This window comes from Trichosurus vulpecula, chromosome 8 (assembly GCF_011100635.1).
Source record: "Trichosurus vulpecula isolate mTriVul1 chromosome 8, mTriVul1.pri, whole genome shotgun sequence".
NCBI classification, from domain to species: domain Eukaryota; kingdom Metazoa; phylum Chordata; class Mammalia; order Diprotodontia; family Phalangeridae; genus Trichosurus; species Trichosurus vulpecula.
In genome coordinates this window covers 148,347,210-148,365,327 of record NC_050580.1, presented here as the reverse complement: position 1 = coordinate 148,365,327, position 18,118 = coordinate 148,347,210, and the positions used below count along the sequence as shown (strand labels likewise).

The window sequence follows — 18,118 nt, the reverse complement described above, 5'->3', positions numbered from 1 at the left end:
CCATTTGGTCTTGGGGAGCTCTTGGTGTTCACCATTCCCCCTTCCTTTCCCAGAGTCTGTTGCATGCAGGAAATGCTGAAGAGTGTGAGTCCTTGGTCTGCCTTGTGCAACAATCTTCCAGCATGTGCCCAGTTAATACTCTGGTTCTTCTGTCCAAATGTTCACCAGTTGAAAGGAGAAGGCAAAGCCCCCGAACACAGGAAGACAGAGCCCCCCCAGGTGAAGACTAAGCGCTTGAGAGAATACACCATCAAGTGCCACTCCAGCATGCCCCGCAACAACACCTACGTCAACTTCGAGCGCTTCGCCCGCGTGGTGGAAGACGTGGCTGAGGCTGAGCGTAGCTGCAGCAAGCTGGCCTCGGCTCACGACTCTCTCCAGGATGATGTGGAGGCTCTGGTGTCCATCTATAACGAGAAGGAGGCCTGGTACAGGGAGGAGAGCGAAAACACTCGCTATAGCATTTCCCAGCTCAAATACGAGTACCGCAAGGTAGAGGCCATGAAGAAGGCCCTCCAGGAAGACATCCAGACCGTAGGCTCCGACCTAGGGAATGTTGCTGGGAAATATGCTAAGCTTGGGGCTCAGTATGAATCTCTAAGGCAGGAGCTTTCTGAGGACCTAAAGTGGATCCAAGACCTCATGAGCAGTTTCCAGCAAGAGAAAGGCAGTGAAGGCAATCTTGGCTCTGTTTTCAACGGAGATGTGAATGAGTCACTAATGGAACTGTTAAATAGGTCTTGCAGTGAAGACTTCCTTGCAGGTTTGAAGCTCAGGGTTACAGAATCCAGCCAGTAATGGGGCCTAATTGGTTTGCCAAAGCACGTTCTCAATTGTCTCACTGCGGTGGAAAGGGATCGTTCCAGTCAGTTTTCCATCCCCTCCCCTCCTCCTGCCACCCAGCCCCTTCAAAATGGCCTCTCACCCTAGCATTGAATCAGAAATTGCAGGTCCTAATTAGTGATGCAAATTATGTTCCCTCCCTGCTTCCCCACTCCCAGCACACGTGGTCCCCACTCCTTTTCAGCCTGCACTGGAAGTGCAGTGTTTCATTTGGGCGCTGGTAAGGCAGCTCCAAAAGGCTGAGAGAGTGGACGTCCCTTGCTGCAAAACCATGATTGATGGCGCGTCCTTGGCCACGTTGTGTTTGCCACCCACTCATCTCACAGTTTCTAGATGTTAGCCTGTGTTGCCAGTACTTGCGGGGTACATGGTGCTTACTTACTCTCTGTGGGAGCTCAGTATCAAGTAGGCTGGAGAAAAGGATGCCGCCCTGTATTTGGATGGCATTCCTAACTTTTTGCAGAACCCCCTTTCAGAACCCTCCCTCAGCTCTCACAACAACCCTGTGAAACAGGAAGAAGAGCAGCTATTATGCCTTTCTGACAGACGAGGAGTTGGAGGTCAACCCAGGGCTCCTGAGCCCTAGCATCCTAAAAGTCAGTCAGTAAACAAACATTTATGAAGCACTTACTGTGTGCCAAGCACTGTGCTGGCGGGGTGGGGTTCAGAATGGTGGCTTAGAGAATAGGAAAATGCAAAGAAAGGCAAAAAGCAGTCCCTGCCCTTAAGGAGCTTGTATATTCTAATGGGGGAGGTAAGATTTATTTAAATAAGTACAATCACCGTCTCAGTCAACAGGCATTTATTAACCGCTTAATGTGTGCCAGGCTCTGTACCAAGTTGGAGGGGGAAGAAAAAAGCAAAAAAAGATAAAAAACAGTCTCTGCCCTTAAGGGGCTTCTATAGTCTAGTGAGGGAGGTAACACTCATTTAAATAGGTGCATAGAATCTGTAAGTCAATAAACGAACATTTATTCAGTCACTGTGTACCAAACACTGTACTAAGTTGGAGAAGGAGGAGGAATAGGAATGCAAAAAGAGGCAAAAAACAGTCTTTGGGAGCTCGTATATTCTCATTGGGGAGGTAACATTCATTTAAATAGGTGCCTAGAAACAGTAAATCAGTTAACAGACATTAAATACACACTAGCTAAGGGCTAAGGATAGCAAAAAAAGGAAAAAAAAATAGTCCCCCTCAAAGAGCATAATATTTCCCAGGGGAATTTGAATGTTTTGGAAAATTCATCATCCCTATAGGTCACTGCCCCAAAATGGTTCATACCAAATTCGTTGCTACCACTGCATGCACTGAAAGCAACAAGGCAAGTCAGTAAGCATTTATTAAACGCTTACTGTGTTCCGGACACCGATCTGGACATACAAAGAAAGGTAAACAATAGTCCCACTCTCAAGTGGGGACTAATGGGGGACACATACGTATGCATACAAGATGGATATAGAGTAGATTTGAGGTGACCTTAGAAGGAAGATGCTGAGTGGGGTAGGAACTGAGAAAGGCTTCTTGCAGAAGGTGGGAATTGAGCTGAGCCTTGAGGGAAGCCAGGAGGTGGACATGAGGAGGGACAGACATTTCAAGTGTGGGAGACGAGCTCTGAAAAGGCCCAGGGACAGGAGATGGAGGAGCTAGCCAGAAGGCCAGTGTGTCACTGGATTTTCGAGATGGAGGAGGAGAGTAAAGCATGGGCCCCCATATTACTGATCTGTAAAATGAGATTAGGAAGGAAATAGTGGGTTAAGTGATATTTGGCCCTTATCTTTTCCTGCATACTAAGTGCTTGAGCTAGCTCATAGCCCCCAAGTTCAGCTGAGGACCAGACCTAAGAAGGTAAAGGTCCTCTCTCCTTGCTTCCAGGGACGTGTAGTTCTTTCTGATCTGAGAGTTTCACAGTGAGATTTGTAGACCACAACTCTGGAAACCTTGGGTATCATTGTAATGAATGGTACCGTGAGACAACGTGTTAGACTGGGGCTGGGGGAGATGAGTCCAGAGTCGGGAGAGCTAGATTCCAATCCTGAGCCTGGCAAATCACTGTCTGTAAAATGGGACTGTAATACAGCCATCACCTGCTTAACAGATCTGTTTATGACGAAACTGTCTTGTAAACCTTAAGGTTCAATATAGCTACTTAATAACTCTTTGTTCGATTGATCATCTAAATGTGAGTTATTATGATTTTTGCCTTCATGAACTGATATAATGACCACAGCACCTAGAGGTCTGATGCCCTTATGTCCCAGATAGAGTGGCTCTTTCAATCAGCTGTGAGTTAGGTGCCCGATATACGCAAGGCACTTTGTAGCATAGATTACTGAGGAAATAGGACTTATACATGGGAACAGCGGCATCAATGCAAGGCGGTAGCTAAATGACAAGTGCCAAATGAGTCAGAGAGTGAGTGCTAGAATAGGATCAAATCACCCGACAGAATTTTAATCCTGCTAAGTCCAGTGTAACTAACAACAAACCAAAAAAAAAAAATCTAATAAGGAACAGAATCTCAAACTTGGAAGCGGCTATAGAGTCCAACCCGTACTGAACAGGAATCACCTCTGGACCTTCCCCAGTGGTTATCCAGGCTTTGTTTCGAGGCTTCAAATAACAGGGAACCTGCTACTTCCAGAAATAGCCCATGCTGCCTTTGGATGGTGCTAATGTTTAGGAAGATTATCCTCACACAGGCCTAAACCTGTCTTTCTAAAACCTCTAGCCATCTCTCTAGATTTCCCCTCTGGGGCCAAGTGGAAAAGAATCTACAGTACTCTCTTCTATGTGACAGACTTTCAAAGACTTACCTGATGACAGTAATAATTATGATATCTGATATATATGACATATTAAGGTTTGCAGAGTGCTTTTCAGATTCAGGGCTTAAAATTATACTAAGACTTTTGGGACAGCTCATACAATTGCATTTGACCTTCACAGCAGCCCTGTGAGCCCTGCTTTCCCCGCTCCCCACCCCAGCTCTCCTCCAAGTAATCTTTTTCCAGGCTAAACATCCTCCTTTTTTCATCCAATCCTTATATGGCATGATGTTGAGACCTTCACTATCCTGGTTGCCCTCCTCTGATGATCTTCAGTTTATCAATGCCCTTCCTTAAAACCTGGCACCCAGAACTGGCCATAACATGCTAGGTATGATTTGATCAGGCTACAGCACAAGTTTGTCGTTGTTCAGTCATTTTAGTCAGACCCCATTTGGGATTTACTTGGCAGAGATACTGGAGTGGTTTGCCATTTCCTCCTTCAGCTCATTTTACAGATGGGGAAACTGAGCAAACAGGGTTAAATGAATTGCCCAGGGTCACACAGCTAGTAAGTGTCTAAAGCTGAATTTGAACTTGCAAAGATGAGTCTCTCCACTCCACATCCTCTATCTGAAAATCCAGAGTTCTTTCTATTGCTCTGTGCTGTTCTGAGAGACAATGCGATCTTATGGAAAGAGTCCTGGTCTTGGAGACAAGAAAAAGACCTGGGTTCAAATTATGCCTCTGAAAGTTACTACTTGGGTAACTCTGGGCAAGTTACTTAACTACACTGAACCACAGCGACCCCATCTGTTAAATGGGGATGATACTGGTTACATCCTTAGCTCATAGGGTCGTCGTGGGGATCAAATGAGGTAATGTATTTAGGAACTAGTTACCCTCTAATGTCTCATTTTAAAAAAGGGGGAAACCAAGGCCCAAAAAGGTGGAGTCATTTTTCTAGGGTCACACAACTGGTTAGCTGTCTCTTGACTCCCGGTCAACGGTATGCTAGTAAATATTTAACGACTGTCTCTGAAAAAAAAATGTAGGTCAGATACACTTTTAAGATTAATTTCCATTATTAACATTTTCTCCATAACTTTCTTAAGTCTATGCAATCAACAAAGTAGTCAATCAAACCTTGGTTTGTAGTTTTTGCTGGTTTCCAAGGCATAAATTCTCACACTGAAAATTTAACAGTTGGTTTGGGGACTGGTACGAGCTGGCTTCATCTTCCAGACCAGTGGTGAATTGGAGTTTGGTTTTGTTTTGTTTTTCATCAGTAGAATTGCCCCCTTTCTGCTCACATCGAAGCGCTGATAACATCCTCAACATTTCATAAGGAATAACCTTCCTCCACATCTGATGACCACAATTGTGAACTTATTATATTATAATTATAATATATATTATAATTATAACCCTAAGCCCCATAGCACATGGGGACTTGGAGCAGATTGCTATCTTTCAGGAAACTCAGAGGAGATAGGATGGACATTTGCTTGACTCATTGGTTATTAAGCAGCTCCCAACTGGGTGAGCTAAAGAAGGTCTCTGCCTGAAGCCTGAAGGATTCAGACAACAAGGTGGAATTAATAGAAAGAGCTGGTTGTAATTGTGTTCTCAGTACATCTCCTGGAAAGTAACAAGTGCGGCTGAATCAAGGGCAAAGATTATAAGACAGAAAGATGGAGTGTTCAGATTGGAAAACTTCTCGCTGACTTTCTTGAGATGGAAGAGGCTCTTTGGAGTTATGGTTGATAGCCCTCGGAAGGCTGCTTCCCTCTCTGAAATCACTGAAGACTTGTCACTTTAAAAATGTTACAGAAATGGTGTGTAAACATCCTCGTGAAGAATTTTATTTTTTAACTAGGACTCCTCAGTTTGTCTGCTGTATAAATTCTAATTTTCACATAGAGTCTTGTGTTATCTTTTCTTAGACACACCTGTGAAATCCCAAATCTTATCTTAGCTATGAGTTTCAGCTCTCTCCTCCTTTTCCAAGGACTGCTAACAAGCTTGAGTGGTCTGGTTCAAGTTTCCATTTTCTCCCTGAGCCCTGCTGGAGGTCCTAATGAGGGGTGACAAGACCATACAACACAGGATTGAGTAGTGGGAGAGACAGGAGGAGATAGGGAGTAACCTTTTAAACTCTAGAACTGAAGTGGTTAGTGCTACACCATTTCTAAGGACAGCTTTCATTACCATGTTCTGATCTACCTTCCAAAGCAAAAATTTTTGCAAAGTTAGCACTTGGGGAGTTCAAAATGGGTGAGCAATTGACTGGAAGAGGCCAAGAAGTCACTGATTTATATAATTCATTCTCTCTCTCTCTCTCTCTCTCTCTCTCTCTCTCTCTCTCTCTCTCCCTCCCTCCCTCCCCCCTCTTCCTCCCTCTCCCCCTCTCTCCCCCTCTCTTCCTATCCCCTAACTCAGCAGATATCCCTTCATTGAAAATAATTTAGTGATTCCCTGATTCTCCTCTCAAGTGAAGAACTCCAACAATGGGGACAGAATGTCCTTAATACCTTACATGGTAGTAAGCCTGCCAGCCCTCCTCTAGTGAGGGTTCATTGAAATTTTGCAAATCAAGCAGGGATTTTGCTGTGGGGATATACTAAAGGAGTACAGAACCTCTCAGAATGGAGGAGCCAAGCTGCTAGCTCCCATTCTTCCGAAGAAAGAAGCAAAAAAAAGAATAACAGGAAGGTTTCTCCATTCTCCCAACCCCCACCAAAGTTTCTCACAAAACCCCTTCCCCCAGTAATCAGAGATTCATTTGGCTTCATATGCTTCCCTAGTAAGGTACAAATATTCCATAATCAGAACAAAAGCAACCTGGGTGACTAAGGCAGAGGCTGTTATGGATTCCCCTCACTGTGCCTTTTAGAAAAATATTGATAATTGATAACATTGATAAATTAATAATGGATGAATATTGAAATTAATAATGAAATTAATAATTGATAAATTGATAAAATCAATAAATTAATAATGAAATAATAATGATAAATTAATTAGCTAAGTTTCCTAGCTAGCATTTATATATCACTTTTAAGGTTTGCAAAATTCTTCACAATCTGGTCCTCACATCAACTCGGGTTGTTGTTGAGTCGTTTCAGTCATTTCCAACTCTTCATGATTCCATTGGGGTTTTCTTAGCAAAGATAGTGGAGTGGTTTGTCATTTCCTTCTCCAGTTCATTTTATAGATGAGGAAACTGAGGCAAAGAGGGTTAAGTGACTTGCCCAGGGTCACAGTGTCTGAGGCCAGATTTGAACTCAGGTCTTCCTGACACTAGCACCATCACTCTATCCACTACACATTCTAGCTGCCCCATCAACCCTGGGAGGTAGGTACCATATTATTATTTCCACTTTACAGCTGAGGAAACTGAGGCAGGCACATTAAGTGACTAGCCCAAGGTCACACAGCTAGTAAGTATCTGAGTCAGGATTTTAACTCAGATCTTCCTGACTGAAGGCCCAGTACTGTATGCGCTATGTGCCAGGCACTGGGGATACAAATGCAATGCCTGGTATTGCCAGGCCAGGACCTTACAGTCTGAAGCTATGATTCCTCAAGGTGCTTAGAAGCCATCTAGATCCCTTTGTGTCTTCTTTTGCCAGAAGCGTGGAGGAATGACCTTGGCTCTATCAATGGCAAGAAACAGCAGATGGAACAGGCCCTTCATTCCTCGTGGTAGGACTAGAGTACTTAAGACTCCCTTCAGTTCAATGAGCTTTTGTCAAGTGTGCCTTGTGCCCAGAATGTGCTAGGCCCTCTAGAGGGTACTAAAAGAGGTAGCGATAGTCCCTGCCCTTAAAGAGATTATTTTATTTGTCCTGGCCCAATCTGAAATGAGGCTGACTAAGGATTTAGATTGATGTTGTCTGGTCTCCCAAAGGTACAGCCCCAAAAGTGGGGCTGGCCAAGCCAGAGGAGGAAAGTCCTGGCAGATAGGTCTCAATTCATGAGGTACCAGGAGCAAGACGTAGGTTATATGGAGCAAAAAAGATCAGTTAGTGGAATAATAAACACAAAATACAAATTAAATGGGAGCCTATGACAGGAGAGACTTTTGGGGAATAGATGAGTAGGGCGGCAATGCATTGATAATGAGATTAGTGGCAAGCAGGAGACGTAATCTGTGATAGGGCAAGGATTCAGAGAAACCAGGAAAGAGCACCCTACCTGGGCTTCAGTTTCCTCTTCTGTAAAGTGAGTTTTGGACTAACTAGCCTTGAGGCCCCTTTGAGCTCTGAGGTCTATGATTCAATGAACCCAAGGCCTAAGCTTGAGCGAAGAGGATATACACAATATGTCAGTGCTAAAATGGGCACACACCTTTTAATCCTGGTCCTATGATGCTAACCTTTACTCTCTTTGTTCTGACAAATGAGCTTCAGATATGAACAGCTCCCAGACACTAGAGTCCTTTCCTTCAATTAATCAGTTAACAAGGATTTTTTTTTAGGGGGAACTGCCAAAGAAAGACTAAGAAACCCTTGTCTAGAGAGCTAATTATTGTGTATACAAAGATGAAAATAAAATAGTTCCTGCCCTCAAGCAGCTTACACTCCTTTTTGGGAAACAACTGTGTCCGAGCTGCTATTACCTGTGAGAGTTTGGCCTAGTCACAGCCTCTCTGGACTCAGTTGTAGGTGGTAAGACAGTATATAATGTGATATTAAATGGTAATCCAGATATGGATTAACTCTTTATCATGGAATCTTAAGTGTTAGAAGGGAGCTCAGAGGTCATCTGGTCTAATCGATGCCTTATTACATCCATGATGAGTGACCATTCAGTCTCAGCTTGAAGATATCCAGCAATGGACAACTCACCACCTCTCAAGGCAACCCATTTCACTTCTGGACAACTAGTTATTAGGCAGTTTTTTTTTCTTATATCAATCTAAAAATTCCTCTCTTCAAGTCTAGTCCTGATTCCTAATTACATAATCTGATGAAACACATCATAGCTCTTCAAATCCTTGAAAAATAGCTATCATAAACCCTCTACTCTCTACTCCCCAAATCTTGGGTTTTTTTCTTGCCAGTCTAAGTGTCCCTGTATCCTGCCATCCATCCTTATACAGCATGGGTTTGAGTCCCCTTACCATTTTGGTCACTCTCCTCTGGACGTGTTCCAATTCACAAATTTTTGTTGTTGTGGTCTCATCAATGCAGAAAGCTCCTGCAGAAGAACTTCTAGGCTATGTGTAGTCCAGTGGATAATGTTGGACTTAGAGTCAGGAAGACCTGAGTTCAAATCCCACCTCAGAATCATACTAGCTGTGTAACCCTGGGCAAGTCACATGACCTCCTGTCTGCCTCATTTTGCTTAATTGTAAAATGAGGATAATAATAACACTTAGGTCTCAGGGTTGTTGTGAAGATTAAATGAGATAATGTTGTGAAGTGCATGGTAAGCCTTAAAGCTTATAAACATAAGTGCTAGCTCTTATTACCAGTGTAGATCACCACTTTCTCCAAAATTTGTATTCTTAGTTGCCTGGGGGCCCTAGAAAGTTAGGTGACTTGCCCAGGGTCTCACAGACAATATATGTCAGGCAGAGCTTTGAACCTAGATTTTCCCGACTCTAAAGTCAGCTCCCTACTGACTATACTCTTTTTGTTGTTTGGTTTTTTTCCATCATATCTGACTTTTTGACCTCCATTTGGAATTTTCTCAGCAAAGATACTGGAATGATTTGCCATTTCCTTCTCCAGCTTATTTTACACATGAGGAAACTGAGGCAAATAGGGTTAAGTGACTTGCCCAGGGTCACACAGCTAGTAAGTGTCTGAGGCTGGATTTGAACTCACAAAGATGTCTTCCTGACTCCAGGCCCAGTGCTCTGTCCATTCCACTTGCACCCCCCACCCCCATCCTGCTCTGGTACATAGTAGGTGTTTAATAAGTTCTTATTGACCGATTATAAACAGTAAAGCACGATAGATGCATAAGCCATTATTGTTATTAATATCATTACTATTATTTTCCCCTAGGAATACTCATGCTTTTGTATCTCCAGCTTTTCCAACTGACCACATCATAGAGAAAAATATTTAGAGTGAGCGTCAGAAGTTCTCCTCCATTCTCTTCATTGTCTCTTTAAGGAAAATCTAGAGTCATAGGATGGGATGGATGGATGAATGAATGAATGAAAAAAACATTTATTAAGCACTTACTTCATGCAGAGCACTGCTCAAATAGGTGATGCAGTGGATAAAGTTCTGGGCCTGGAGTCAGGAAGACTCATCTTCCTGAGTTCAAATCCAGCCTCAGATACTAGCTATGTGACCCTGGGCAAGTCTCTTAACCCTGTGTGACCCTGGGCAAGTCACTTAACCCTATTTGCCTCAGTTTCCTCACTTGTAAAATAAGTTGCAGAAGAAAATGACAAACCACCTCAGTATCTTTTCCAAGAAAACCCCAAATGGGTTCACAAGGAGTCAGACACGACTGTCCAAGCTCTCAAGTGCTGGGGATGACCCTGCTGTCAAGGAGCTCACATTCTAACAGGGTCAAGGATGCAGATTGTATTCTGGAAGGGACCTTAGAGGTCACTTAGACTAACCTCCTTATTTGACAAATGAAGAACTGAGGCCTAGAAAAGTTAAAACCAAGGTATTAAGTAGCAGAACCAGGATTTTAATCTGGGTCCTCTGACCCCAGATTTGTGCCATGATGTTCCTTCACCACCCCCTTCTCATTGGCCCTCCAAAAGAAAGTAACACTTGGATTTCTTCCCTGTCCACCCCCGCACTTCGCAGCGAAGCCTCCTGTTGGAGAAACTCTTAAATACCAGCCAACCTGTGGGAGCTCCCTGAGAAGGTGACTGTGACCTGTAAGGCACAGTTGGGGAAGCCTCAGAGTTGTACATTTTCATTGCAGTTGGCCCACCAGCCAGATTGTCCACAGCATCCCAAAGCACTGGTCAGGGGTGCATGGCAGGGTCCTCCTGCTAAATGAAGCCAATCTATCATTCTGATTGTTTCTCTGCTGTGTGCTGTGTGCCGTGTGCCCAGTACTGTGCTGGGTTGAGGAGGAATGGGAGGAGGAAAGAAGGGAGACTAAAGAAGCAATAGCCTCTGACCTTGAGGGGCTTTGTAGGCTAGAAAGAGAGAGAAGATTTATCCCTACAAAATAAGCAGAAAGCCTCACAGAATAATACATTGTGTTGAACTGAGTTGCAGGCTAGCATAGTTTATGACATCATGGAGTTGAGACTTTAAGGGGTTTTAAAAATTACCCAGATGAAGGTTTCTTAACTTGGGGTCTATAGACCTCTAAGATACTGGTGGATAGATTTCAGGAGGTACTTGAACTTGGATGGGGAAAAAATACATCTTTACCTCAATATAATTGGTTTTCCTTTGTAATCCTATGCGTTTTATTTCATGAATTTAAACATATTATTCTGGGAAGAGGTTCAGAGGCTTTCCCAGTCTGCCAAAGGGGTAAATGAGACACAAAATGGTTAAGGACCCCTGGTCTAGATTAACCCCCTCACTTTACAGATGAGTATACTATACAGCCTGGAATACCTAAAACATGGTGAGATTTAAAGCATCATAGGATTATAGATTTAGAGTTGAAAAGGACCTCAGAGGCCTATTAGTACAATATTCTTTTGACAGATGAGGAAACTGAGGCCCAGAGAAGCTCAAGTTCGTGCTATGGGGTGGAGCCAAGATTGGTTCCAACTTTAGTGCTTTGACTTGGAACAATGTGTTTTGAAAGACAACCAAAACACCATAGGCTTGGGCTCCATCCTTGTTCCCTTCAGATGGTGCCCAGGTTCCCATTACATTTGAATATTGAGAGATAGCACATCCATTTGAGTATGCCCCCTCTGCCATTGTGCTCGTGTTTTTCTTTCCTAACCCTACTAAAAATCATGTGCCATTATGTAAATCCTATCAACTGACCTTTGCCACACACTGTGATACTGAAATCTCACTCCCCTATCCTACTCGTAGCCCCAGGAGCAGCTGGGACTTTGCCAGCCCCAGTGGAGCCGGGAGCAGAGAGGCTCTGTCTGCATTTTCTTCCACTGTGGTAATAATAGATCAGCCAGCAGAGCAAGGACATATCACCTTCACAGTTGACAAATTTGAAACTGGATTGCTTCACTGTCAAGCTCATGCTCTGAGCCCCTGGTGAATCCAGGAAATACAAGAACTGGGCAATGCAGTTTTACTGTGCAACCCCAGCACAAATCAGTACCTCTTAGTTCCAGGGGTTTGGAGGGCAGGGAAAGAGAACCTTGAAAAATGCCCAGAAATAACCACAGTTTGCTTTTGTCTCATAGCCAGTGGATAATCGGCAAGCCATGGTCCGGAGGGAATCAGTCATCAACTTGGAAAATTTCAAAAAGCAGTATGTCCGAAGGCGGTGGAAGGTATGCAGGCCAGTGGGCTTCACCAGAGTTTTGGTGGCATCAAAGGGTAGCATCTGAGAGGTTTCTCCCAGGCTCTAAATTACTTTCTCCTCACAGTTGTTTTTTTTTTGTGTGTGTGTTTTCTCTCCCGGCCCTAGCTTTCATTTAGCATCGTCTCACTGTGTAACCACCTTACCCGGTCCCTGATGAAAAAGGTCCATTTGAAGCAGGAAAACGATTTGGTATGTATTCATTCCCTTCATTCAGCAGGCTTTTATTGCATAACTGCTCTGTGCTTGGCCCAGTACATACACAGATAAAGCAAAACAAACAAACAAAAAAAAACAACTCATGCCTTCAAGGAGTTTCCATTTGTGGGAGGAGGGAGGGCAGATGAGCAACAGCAATGAAACAGACAAACAAATACACAATATAATTTAAGGAAGAAGAAAGCATTAGCTATTGGAGGAAATCACGAAAGGCTTCCCATGGGAGATGGTGTCCGAGTTGCACCTTGGAAAAATTCAAGGATTCTAAGTCATTGAGTTGAGGAGAGAGTTGATTCTAGGTATACGGAAAGGCCTGAGCAAAAGCAGACCAGGGATGGAGTGCCAAGTTCAGCGAGGTTCATCAGCAGACAAAATTGGTCAACAGATGATTAAAAGTTTTATTTTGGCCAAAGTCAGGTTCCTGAAGAGGGTATAAGATAACAAGAAAGGATTGTGTAATCAATGTCAAGAGCAGGGGTGCCCGTAGCTAGAGCTTTTGGAAGTATCTGTATTATTTATCACTGTCTTTATCTTTATTCCTTGGACTTCTGCTAACCTGAGGGGTGGGGAGGAGCGAGGAAGTTGGACCTATCCCCTAAGCATCCCGGGTATCAGAGGGAAGGAATCCTAGGATTAAAAGTTCCCCCACAGAACAACTAGATAATCTAATCTAATGTTTATTTTACCAGGATTGATAAATGTTAGGACAGTCAATAGTATTAAGTAACCACATTTAAAAGGCATAGTATTGATTTATCCAGTGGTTTTTAATCTTTTTTTTTTAAGTTATAGACCCCTTTGGAAGTCTGATGAAACCTATAGATACCTTCTCAGATATTTTTAAGTGCATAGAATAAACTACATAAGAACATAAAGGAAACCAATTATATTGAAATGGAATTATCAAAAAATTTAATTATCATTTATTTAATATTTTTTGTTTTCAGCATTGATTTCCACAAGAGTTTGAATTACAGATTTTCTCCAAATTTCTACCCTTCCCCCCACTCCAAGATGGTATATATTCTGATTGCCCCATTCCCCAGTTAGCCCTCCCTTCTGTCACCCCCCCCATCCCCCTTTCCTCTATTTTCTTGTAGGGCAAGATAGATTTCTATGCCCCATTGCCTGTATATCTTATTTCCTACTTGCATGTAAAAACTTTTTTTTTGAACATCTGCTTTTAAAACTTTGAGTTCCACATTCTCTCCCCTCTTCCCTCCCCACCCACCCTCCCTAAGAAGGCAAGCAATTCAACATAGGCCACATGTGTATCATTATGCAAAACCCTTCCACAATACTCATGTTGTGAAAGATTAACTGTGTTTTGCTCCTTCCTATCCTATCGCCCTTTATTCAATTTTCTCCCTTGACCCTGTCCCTTTTCAAAAGTGTTTGCTTTTGATTACCTCCTCCCCCTATCTGCCCTCCCTTCTATCGTCCCCCCTTTTTTATTTCCTTCTTCCTTCTTTCCTGTGGGGTAAGTTGCCCAATTGAGTGTATATGTTATTCCCTCCCCAGGTCAAATCCGATGAGAGCAGGATTCACTCATTCCCCCTCACCTGCCCCCTCTTCCCTTCCAACAAACTGCTTTTTCTTGCCCCTTTTATGTGAGATAATTTACCCCATTCTATCTCTCCCTTTCTTCCTCTCCCAGTATATTCCTCTCGCATCCCTTAATTTGATTTTATTTTTTTTTAGATATTATCCCTTCATATTCGACTCACCCTGCCCTCTGTCTATATATGTATATATATATATATTATATGTATGTATATATATATTATATATATGTATATGTATATTCCCTTCAACTACCCTAATATTGAGGTCCCATGAATTACACACATCATCTTTCCATGTAGGAATGTAAACAAAACAGTTCAACTTTACTAAGTCCCTTATGATTTCTCTTTCTTGTTTACCTTTTCATGCTTCTCTTGATTCTTGTGTTTGGAAGTCCAATTTTCTATTCAGCTCTGGTCTTTTCACTGAGAAAGCTTAAAAGTCCTCTATTTTATTGAAAATCCATATTTTGCCTTGGAGCATTATACTCAGTTTTATACTCAGTCCAATTAGGAAACATAGTCTCATTATCTATTCTCTAAATTTCTAGCCATCTTGGGCTGGGCATTTGGACTTAATGGCATTCTCAAATCAATGTGCTTAGTGGATCCCCATTCCTACATTAGAGAGGAACCCTGTGGCTTGGTCACGGCTCTCTGCCAGTTAAGTTGAGAACAAACTGAGCTCAACTGCCAAGTTTTAGCACCTGAGAAAGTCAAACAACCTCATTTGATTTTCACTTTGATGTAAGTGAATAACATTAATCAATCAGCAAGCATTTATTATGTACCTACTATGTATCAGGCACTGGGGATACAAAAACAGAAGAGAGACAGTCCTTGCTCTCAAAGAGCTTGGGAAGATCAGGAAGACACAACATGTTCACAGGTAAAAAATCATAGTTTACATACAAGATAAATACACAATGATGGGGAGGGAATATTAACAACTGGGAGAATTTACTCTTGAAGGAGGTGGAACCTGAGCGATCTTGAACCCCAATGGGGTTCTAAGAGGTAGAGATGGAGAGAGCATTCCAAGTATGGCAGATGATGTGTGCAAAGGTAGAGAGCCCAGAGATAGACCTTCCCAAACCATCATATTGCCATTCAGAAGAAGTCCTTTAAATATGTTGTCATTTGAGAGACCCAGAGTCCACAGAGGGCTTACTGACGCAGAGCAAATGGTCTGTTGGAAAAAACAAAGACAAAAAATAAGAAAGGAGCCAAGATAGTCCCATTGTAGTCCCAGCTTCTCTGTGGCCTTTGAAAAGTTACTGTCTCTATGCTACAGTTTATTCATCTGTAAAATGGGAAGTTTGGAGGAGCTGAATACTAAAGGTTTTTCTTGCTCTTAAAAAAAAAAAACCAAAAACCTGTGATTCTGTTCATCCCACATCAGAACATATCAAGGCGTATGGTCAAAATGTCATGGTTCCTCATTAGGATTTAAAATTGTACAGCAGCCTTGAGGGTGAGTTCAACAAACCTAGCAGCCCATGAGCATTGTTCCCAACTGTTTTTGCATTTATCCAAGTTGTACTGACCATGCATGAGATAAAAGCAAGCTGCAGTAACTAGACAGAACATAGCATTTGTTCACCCCAGTTGTAATTTTAATTTTAATCAGCATTCTGACTTACCTACCTACCTCTTGATTTCTTTAAGGACACACACACACACACACACACACACACACACACACACACACCCCTACCTGACTTCCTTTAACTTTAGCATCTGTGACCCCACCCAGTTCTCCATTCCTCTCTTTTCTGAGCTACAAAGGCTCTCTTATGTGGGTTCCAGTCAAGCTGAGTTGGAAGGCAGGATTCACATCTATCTGTTGTTTTGTTGCCGAATAGGCCTCTGGCTGGCCCACTTGGTCTGACCACCTTACAGAATCATAGGGCTAAACAGGATGGCAGCAGCAGCAGCAGCTGCCTTCCCTGGGCCTGGTTTTCCATTTCATACCCTTGGCTTAACAATCTCTAGTCAAGGAGGAATAAGCCCAGAGAAAGTGGATGAGAAAGGATACCGGCTTTGAGTTCAAGTCTCGGCCTTGATTTCACGTACAACCCTAGGCAGGTTGCTACTTAGAGCTTCTGTTTAGTCATCTATAAAGTGGGGTTAATGATTCTTGTACTATCTATCGCACTAAGTTGTGGCACTATGTAATTGCGACCTGTTCCTATTATATAACACCTTCTCCTGTTCTTTTTTCAGAGAAATTGTGAGAGTGATACAGAGGAAGACATCGCCAAGAGGAGAGTGCTTCACCCCAGGAGGAGAAGCAGCACTTCCTAGTCTAGCCCAGTTCCCCTCCTGGTAGGGAAACCCAGGTCCCTTTGGAGAACTCCACCATCCCAGCGTGGTTTACAATCTGTGGACACTCACGGGCCTCCAACGACAACCAGCACCCACTGAGCCTTTGAGAGGGAGCCTACAAGGTGCTTACTCTCTTAAGAAGACTTTGGCAGGGAGGAAGACTTAATAGATTCTGGAGGTGTCCTCCTGTTGAAGCTCTGAGCCAATCAAGGCCTCTGCTTAAGAGCTTAAAGCTCTTAATTGTGATTAAGAAGGGCTCACACCAGTTTGCCAGCCCTCAGAACCAATGGGTAAGGTCTATGGGCCTTTGTGAGATTTTTTTTATTTTTGTTTTTATTTTTTATTTTTCAAGTTTCAACGTGGTGTTCACATAAGGCATCACAGGTAAAGAGGAGTCTACTGGGCTGCTGAGAGAGCTGAGAAGAAGCCCTAGGCATCTTTAAGTCCTGTTTGTCATCTTTAAAAGTATATACATTCTTCAGTGAAATTGGTGGATTCAGAACATTAATGAGAGATGACTGATAGGCAGAAGGAATAATAGAGGTCCAAGGAATCCTATTCCTGGGAGAGAAGAATTACTGGATTTCTGTTTGGGTCTACTGGATGGAGGAAGGCCAATATCCTAAGACCAAGAGATCTGCAAGAGAAATAAGGGAATAAATCCTGCTTATCCACAGAGTTTGGACAAGGTTGTGGGGGAGGGGTAGAAGCCAAGAAAATTTGGGAGCTAAGGCCTGCACAAGAAAGGCCTGTAACATGGAAGGAGAGTCCATCCATAAATGGCTGTCTTCCTGGGCTTTCTTGTTGGTATCAGTATGGGAGTGAAATGAGTTCTCATTTGGTGGCCTGACTTCTCGTGGGAGGAAAACACCCTCTGGCCTTCAAGGATCAGGAAAAAGATCAAGAATTTTTTTTTAAATTTGTTACATGTTAAGCTCATATTCAGCCTGAGGGTATGAATGATCAGTATAGCAAGCCTTCTCCAGACATCTGTGCCATTCCTTCCAATATTGGGATGAGTGAGTTTTTAGAGAAGGCAAAAGTGTGGGTTCAGGGAGAGAGTGGGCCACACTGACAGAAGAAAATAAAGGGCAGTGTTAATTTTTTTTCACCTTGATACTTCAGTCCTCATGAGGACACAAGTAGAGACCTATTGGCAACAATAGAAAAGGTAGATAGAGATATTTGGATACTGCCTTTCAACTCAGCTTGACTGGGACCCAGGTAGGAGAGCCTATGAAAGTCCAGAACAAGGAGTAAGGGAGAGAAGATATGAGAGGGATAAAGAAAGAGGAATAAAGAAGTGGGAGAGGAAGGGGAGTGGAGCTGTGGGGAGGAAGAAAGAGAAGTTTTGGAAAGTGAGTGAGGGAACTGAGGAAGAAGAAAACTGGGAGAGAGAGAGAAGGAATGAAAGGGACAATATAAATAGAGGGAAGGAATTGGGAACAGAGAAAGCTCTTCTTTTGCCAGTTGAAGATCTTTGTTCATTAGCATACTTTGACAGGGGGATCATGGCCTGATTACCTCGAGTTTCCAATCCTGTCCAAAGGCACAGCATTTGGCTATTAGAAGGGCTTTCACCTCTGGTCCAGCTCTTCTCATTTTGTAGACAAGGAAACAGGTCTAAAGAGACAAGGTAATTTGCCTAAAGTCACTCAGTCAGTCAGCAGCAGAGCAGGACCTAGAATCCTGGTTTCCTGACTCCCAATCCAGTATTCTCTCTGTTTAACCACACTGCCCTTTTGGGAAATCAGATGGTAGCCTGTGTTTTTATAATGCTTTCAGGTTTACAAAGCACACAGGTGATAATGGAAGGGAAAGGCCTAGCAGGTGCACTGAAAAATGAACAGCATCTCCAATTTTCTCACCTCTAATTTAAAAATTTTTTTAAAAAACCTCTCATTTGGTTCCTAATGTTTTCTTCTTTACTGCTTCCAGAGAAAACTATA

The 18,118-nt window shown here is 42.9% G+C and overlaps 2 protein-coding genes across 2 annotated transcripts in view; both read left to right on the top strand.

Moving 5' to 3' along the window:
- LOC118829639 (death-associated protein kinase 3-like) overlaps nucleotides 1-798 on the top strand; it is a 180,530-nt gene extending 179,732 nt beyond the window's left edge. The window contains exon 13 of the mRNA XM_036736577.1: nucleotides 169-798. Coding sequence (XP_036592472.1) covers nucleotides 169-798 — 630 coding nt within the window. The remainder of the gene's footprint in view (nucleotides 1-168) is intronic.
- Nucleotides 799-11,860: 11,062 nt separating this feature from the next.
- Nucleotides 11,861-17,467, top strand: LOC118830279 (death-associated protein kinase 2-like). The gene is made up of 3 exons (XM_036737208.1): nucleotides 11,861-12,028; nucleotides 12,166-12,249; nucleotides 16,068-17,467. The coding sequence occupies exons 1-3, from the start codon at nucleotides 11,960-11,962 to the stop codon at nucleotides 16,146-16,148; spliced, it is 234 nt and encodes a 77-aa protein (XP_036593103.1). The 5' UTR covers nucleotides 11,861-11,959; the 3' UTR covers nucleotides 16,149-17,467.
- The last annotated feature ends 651 nt before the right edge of the window (nucleotides 17,468-18,118 follow it).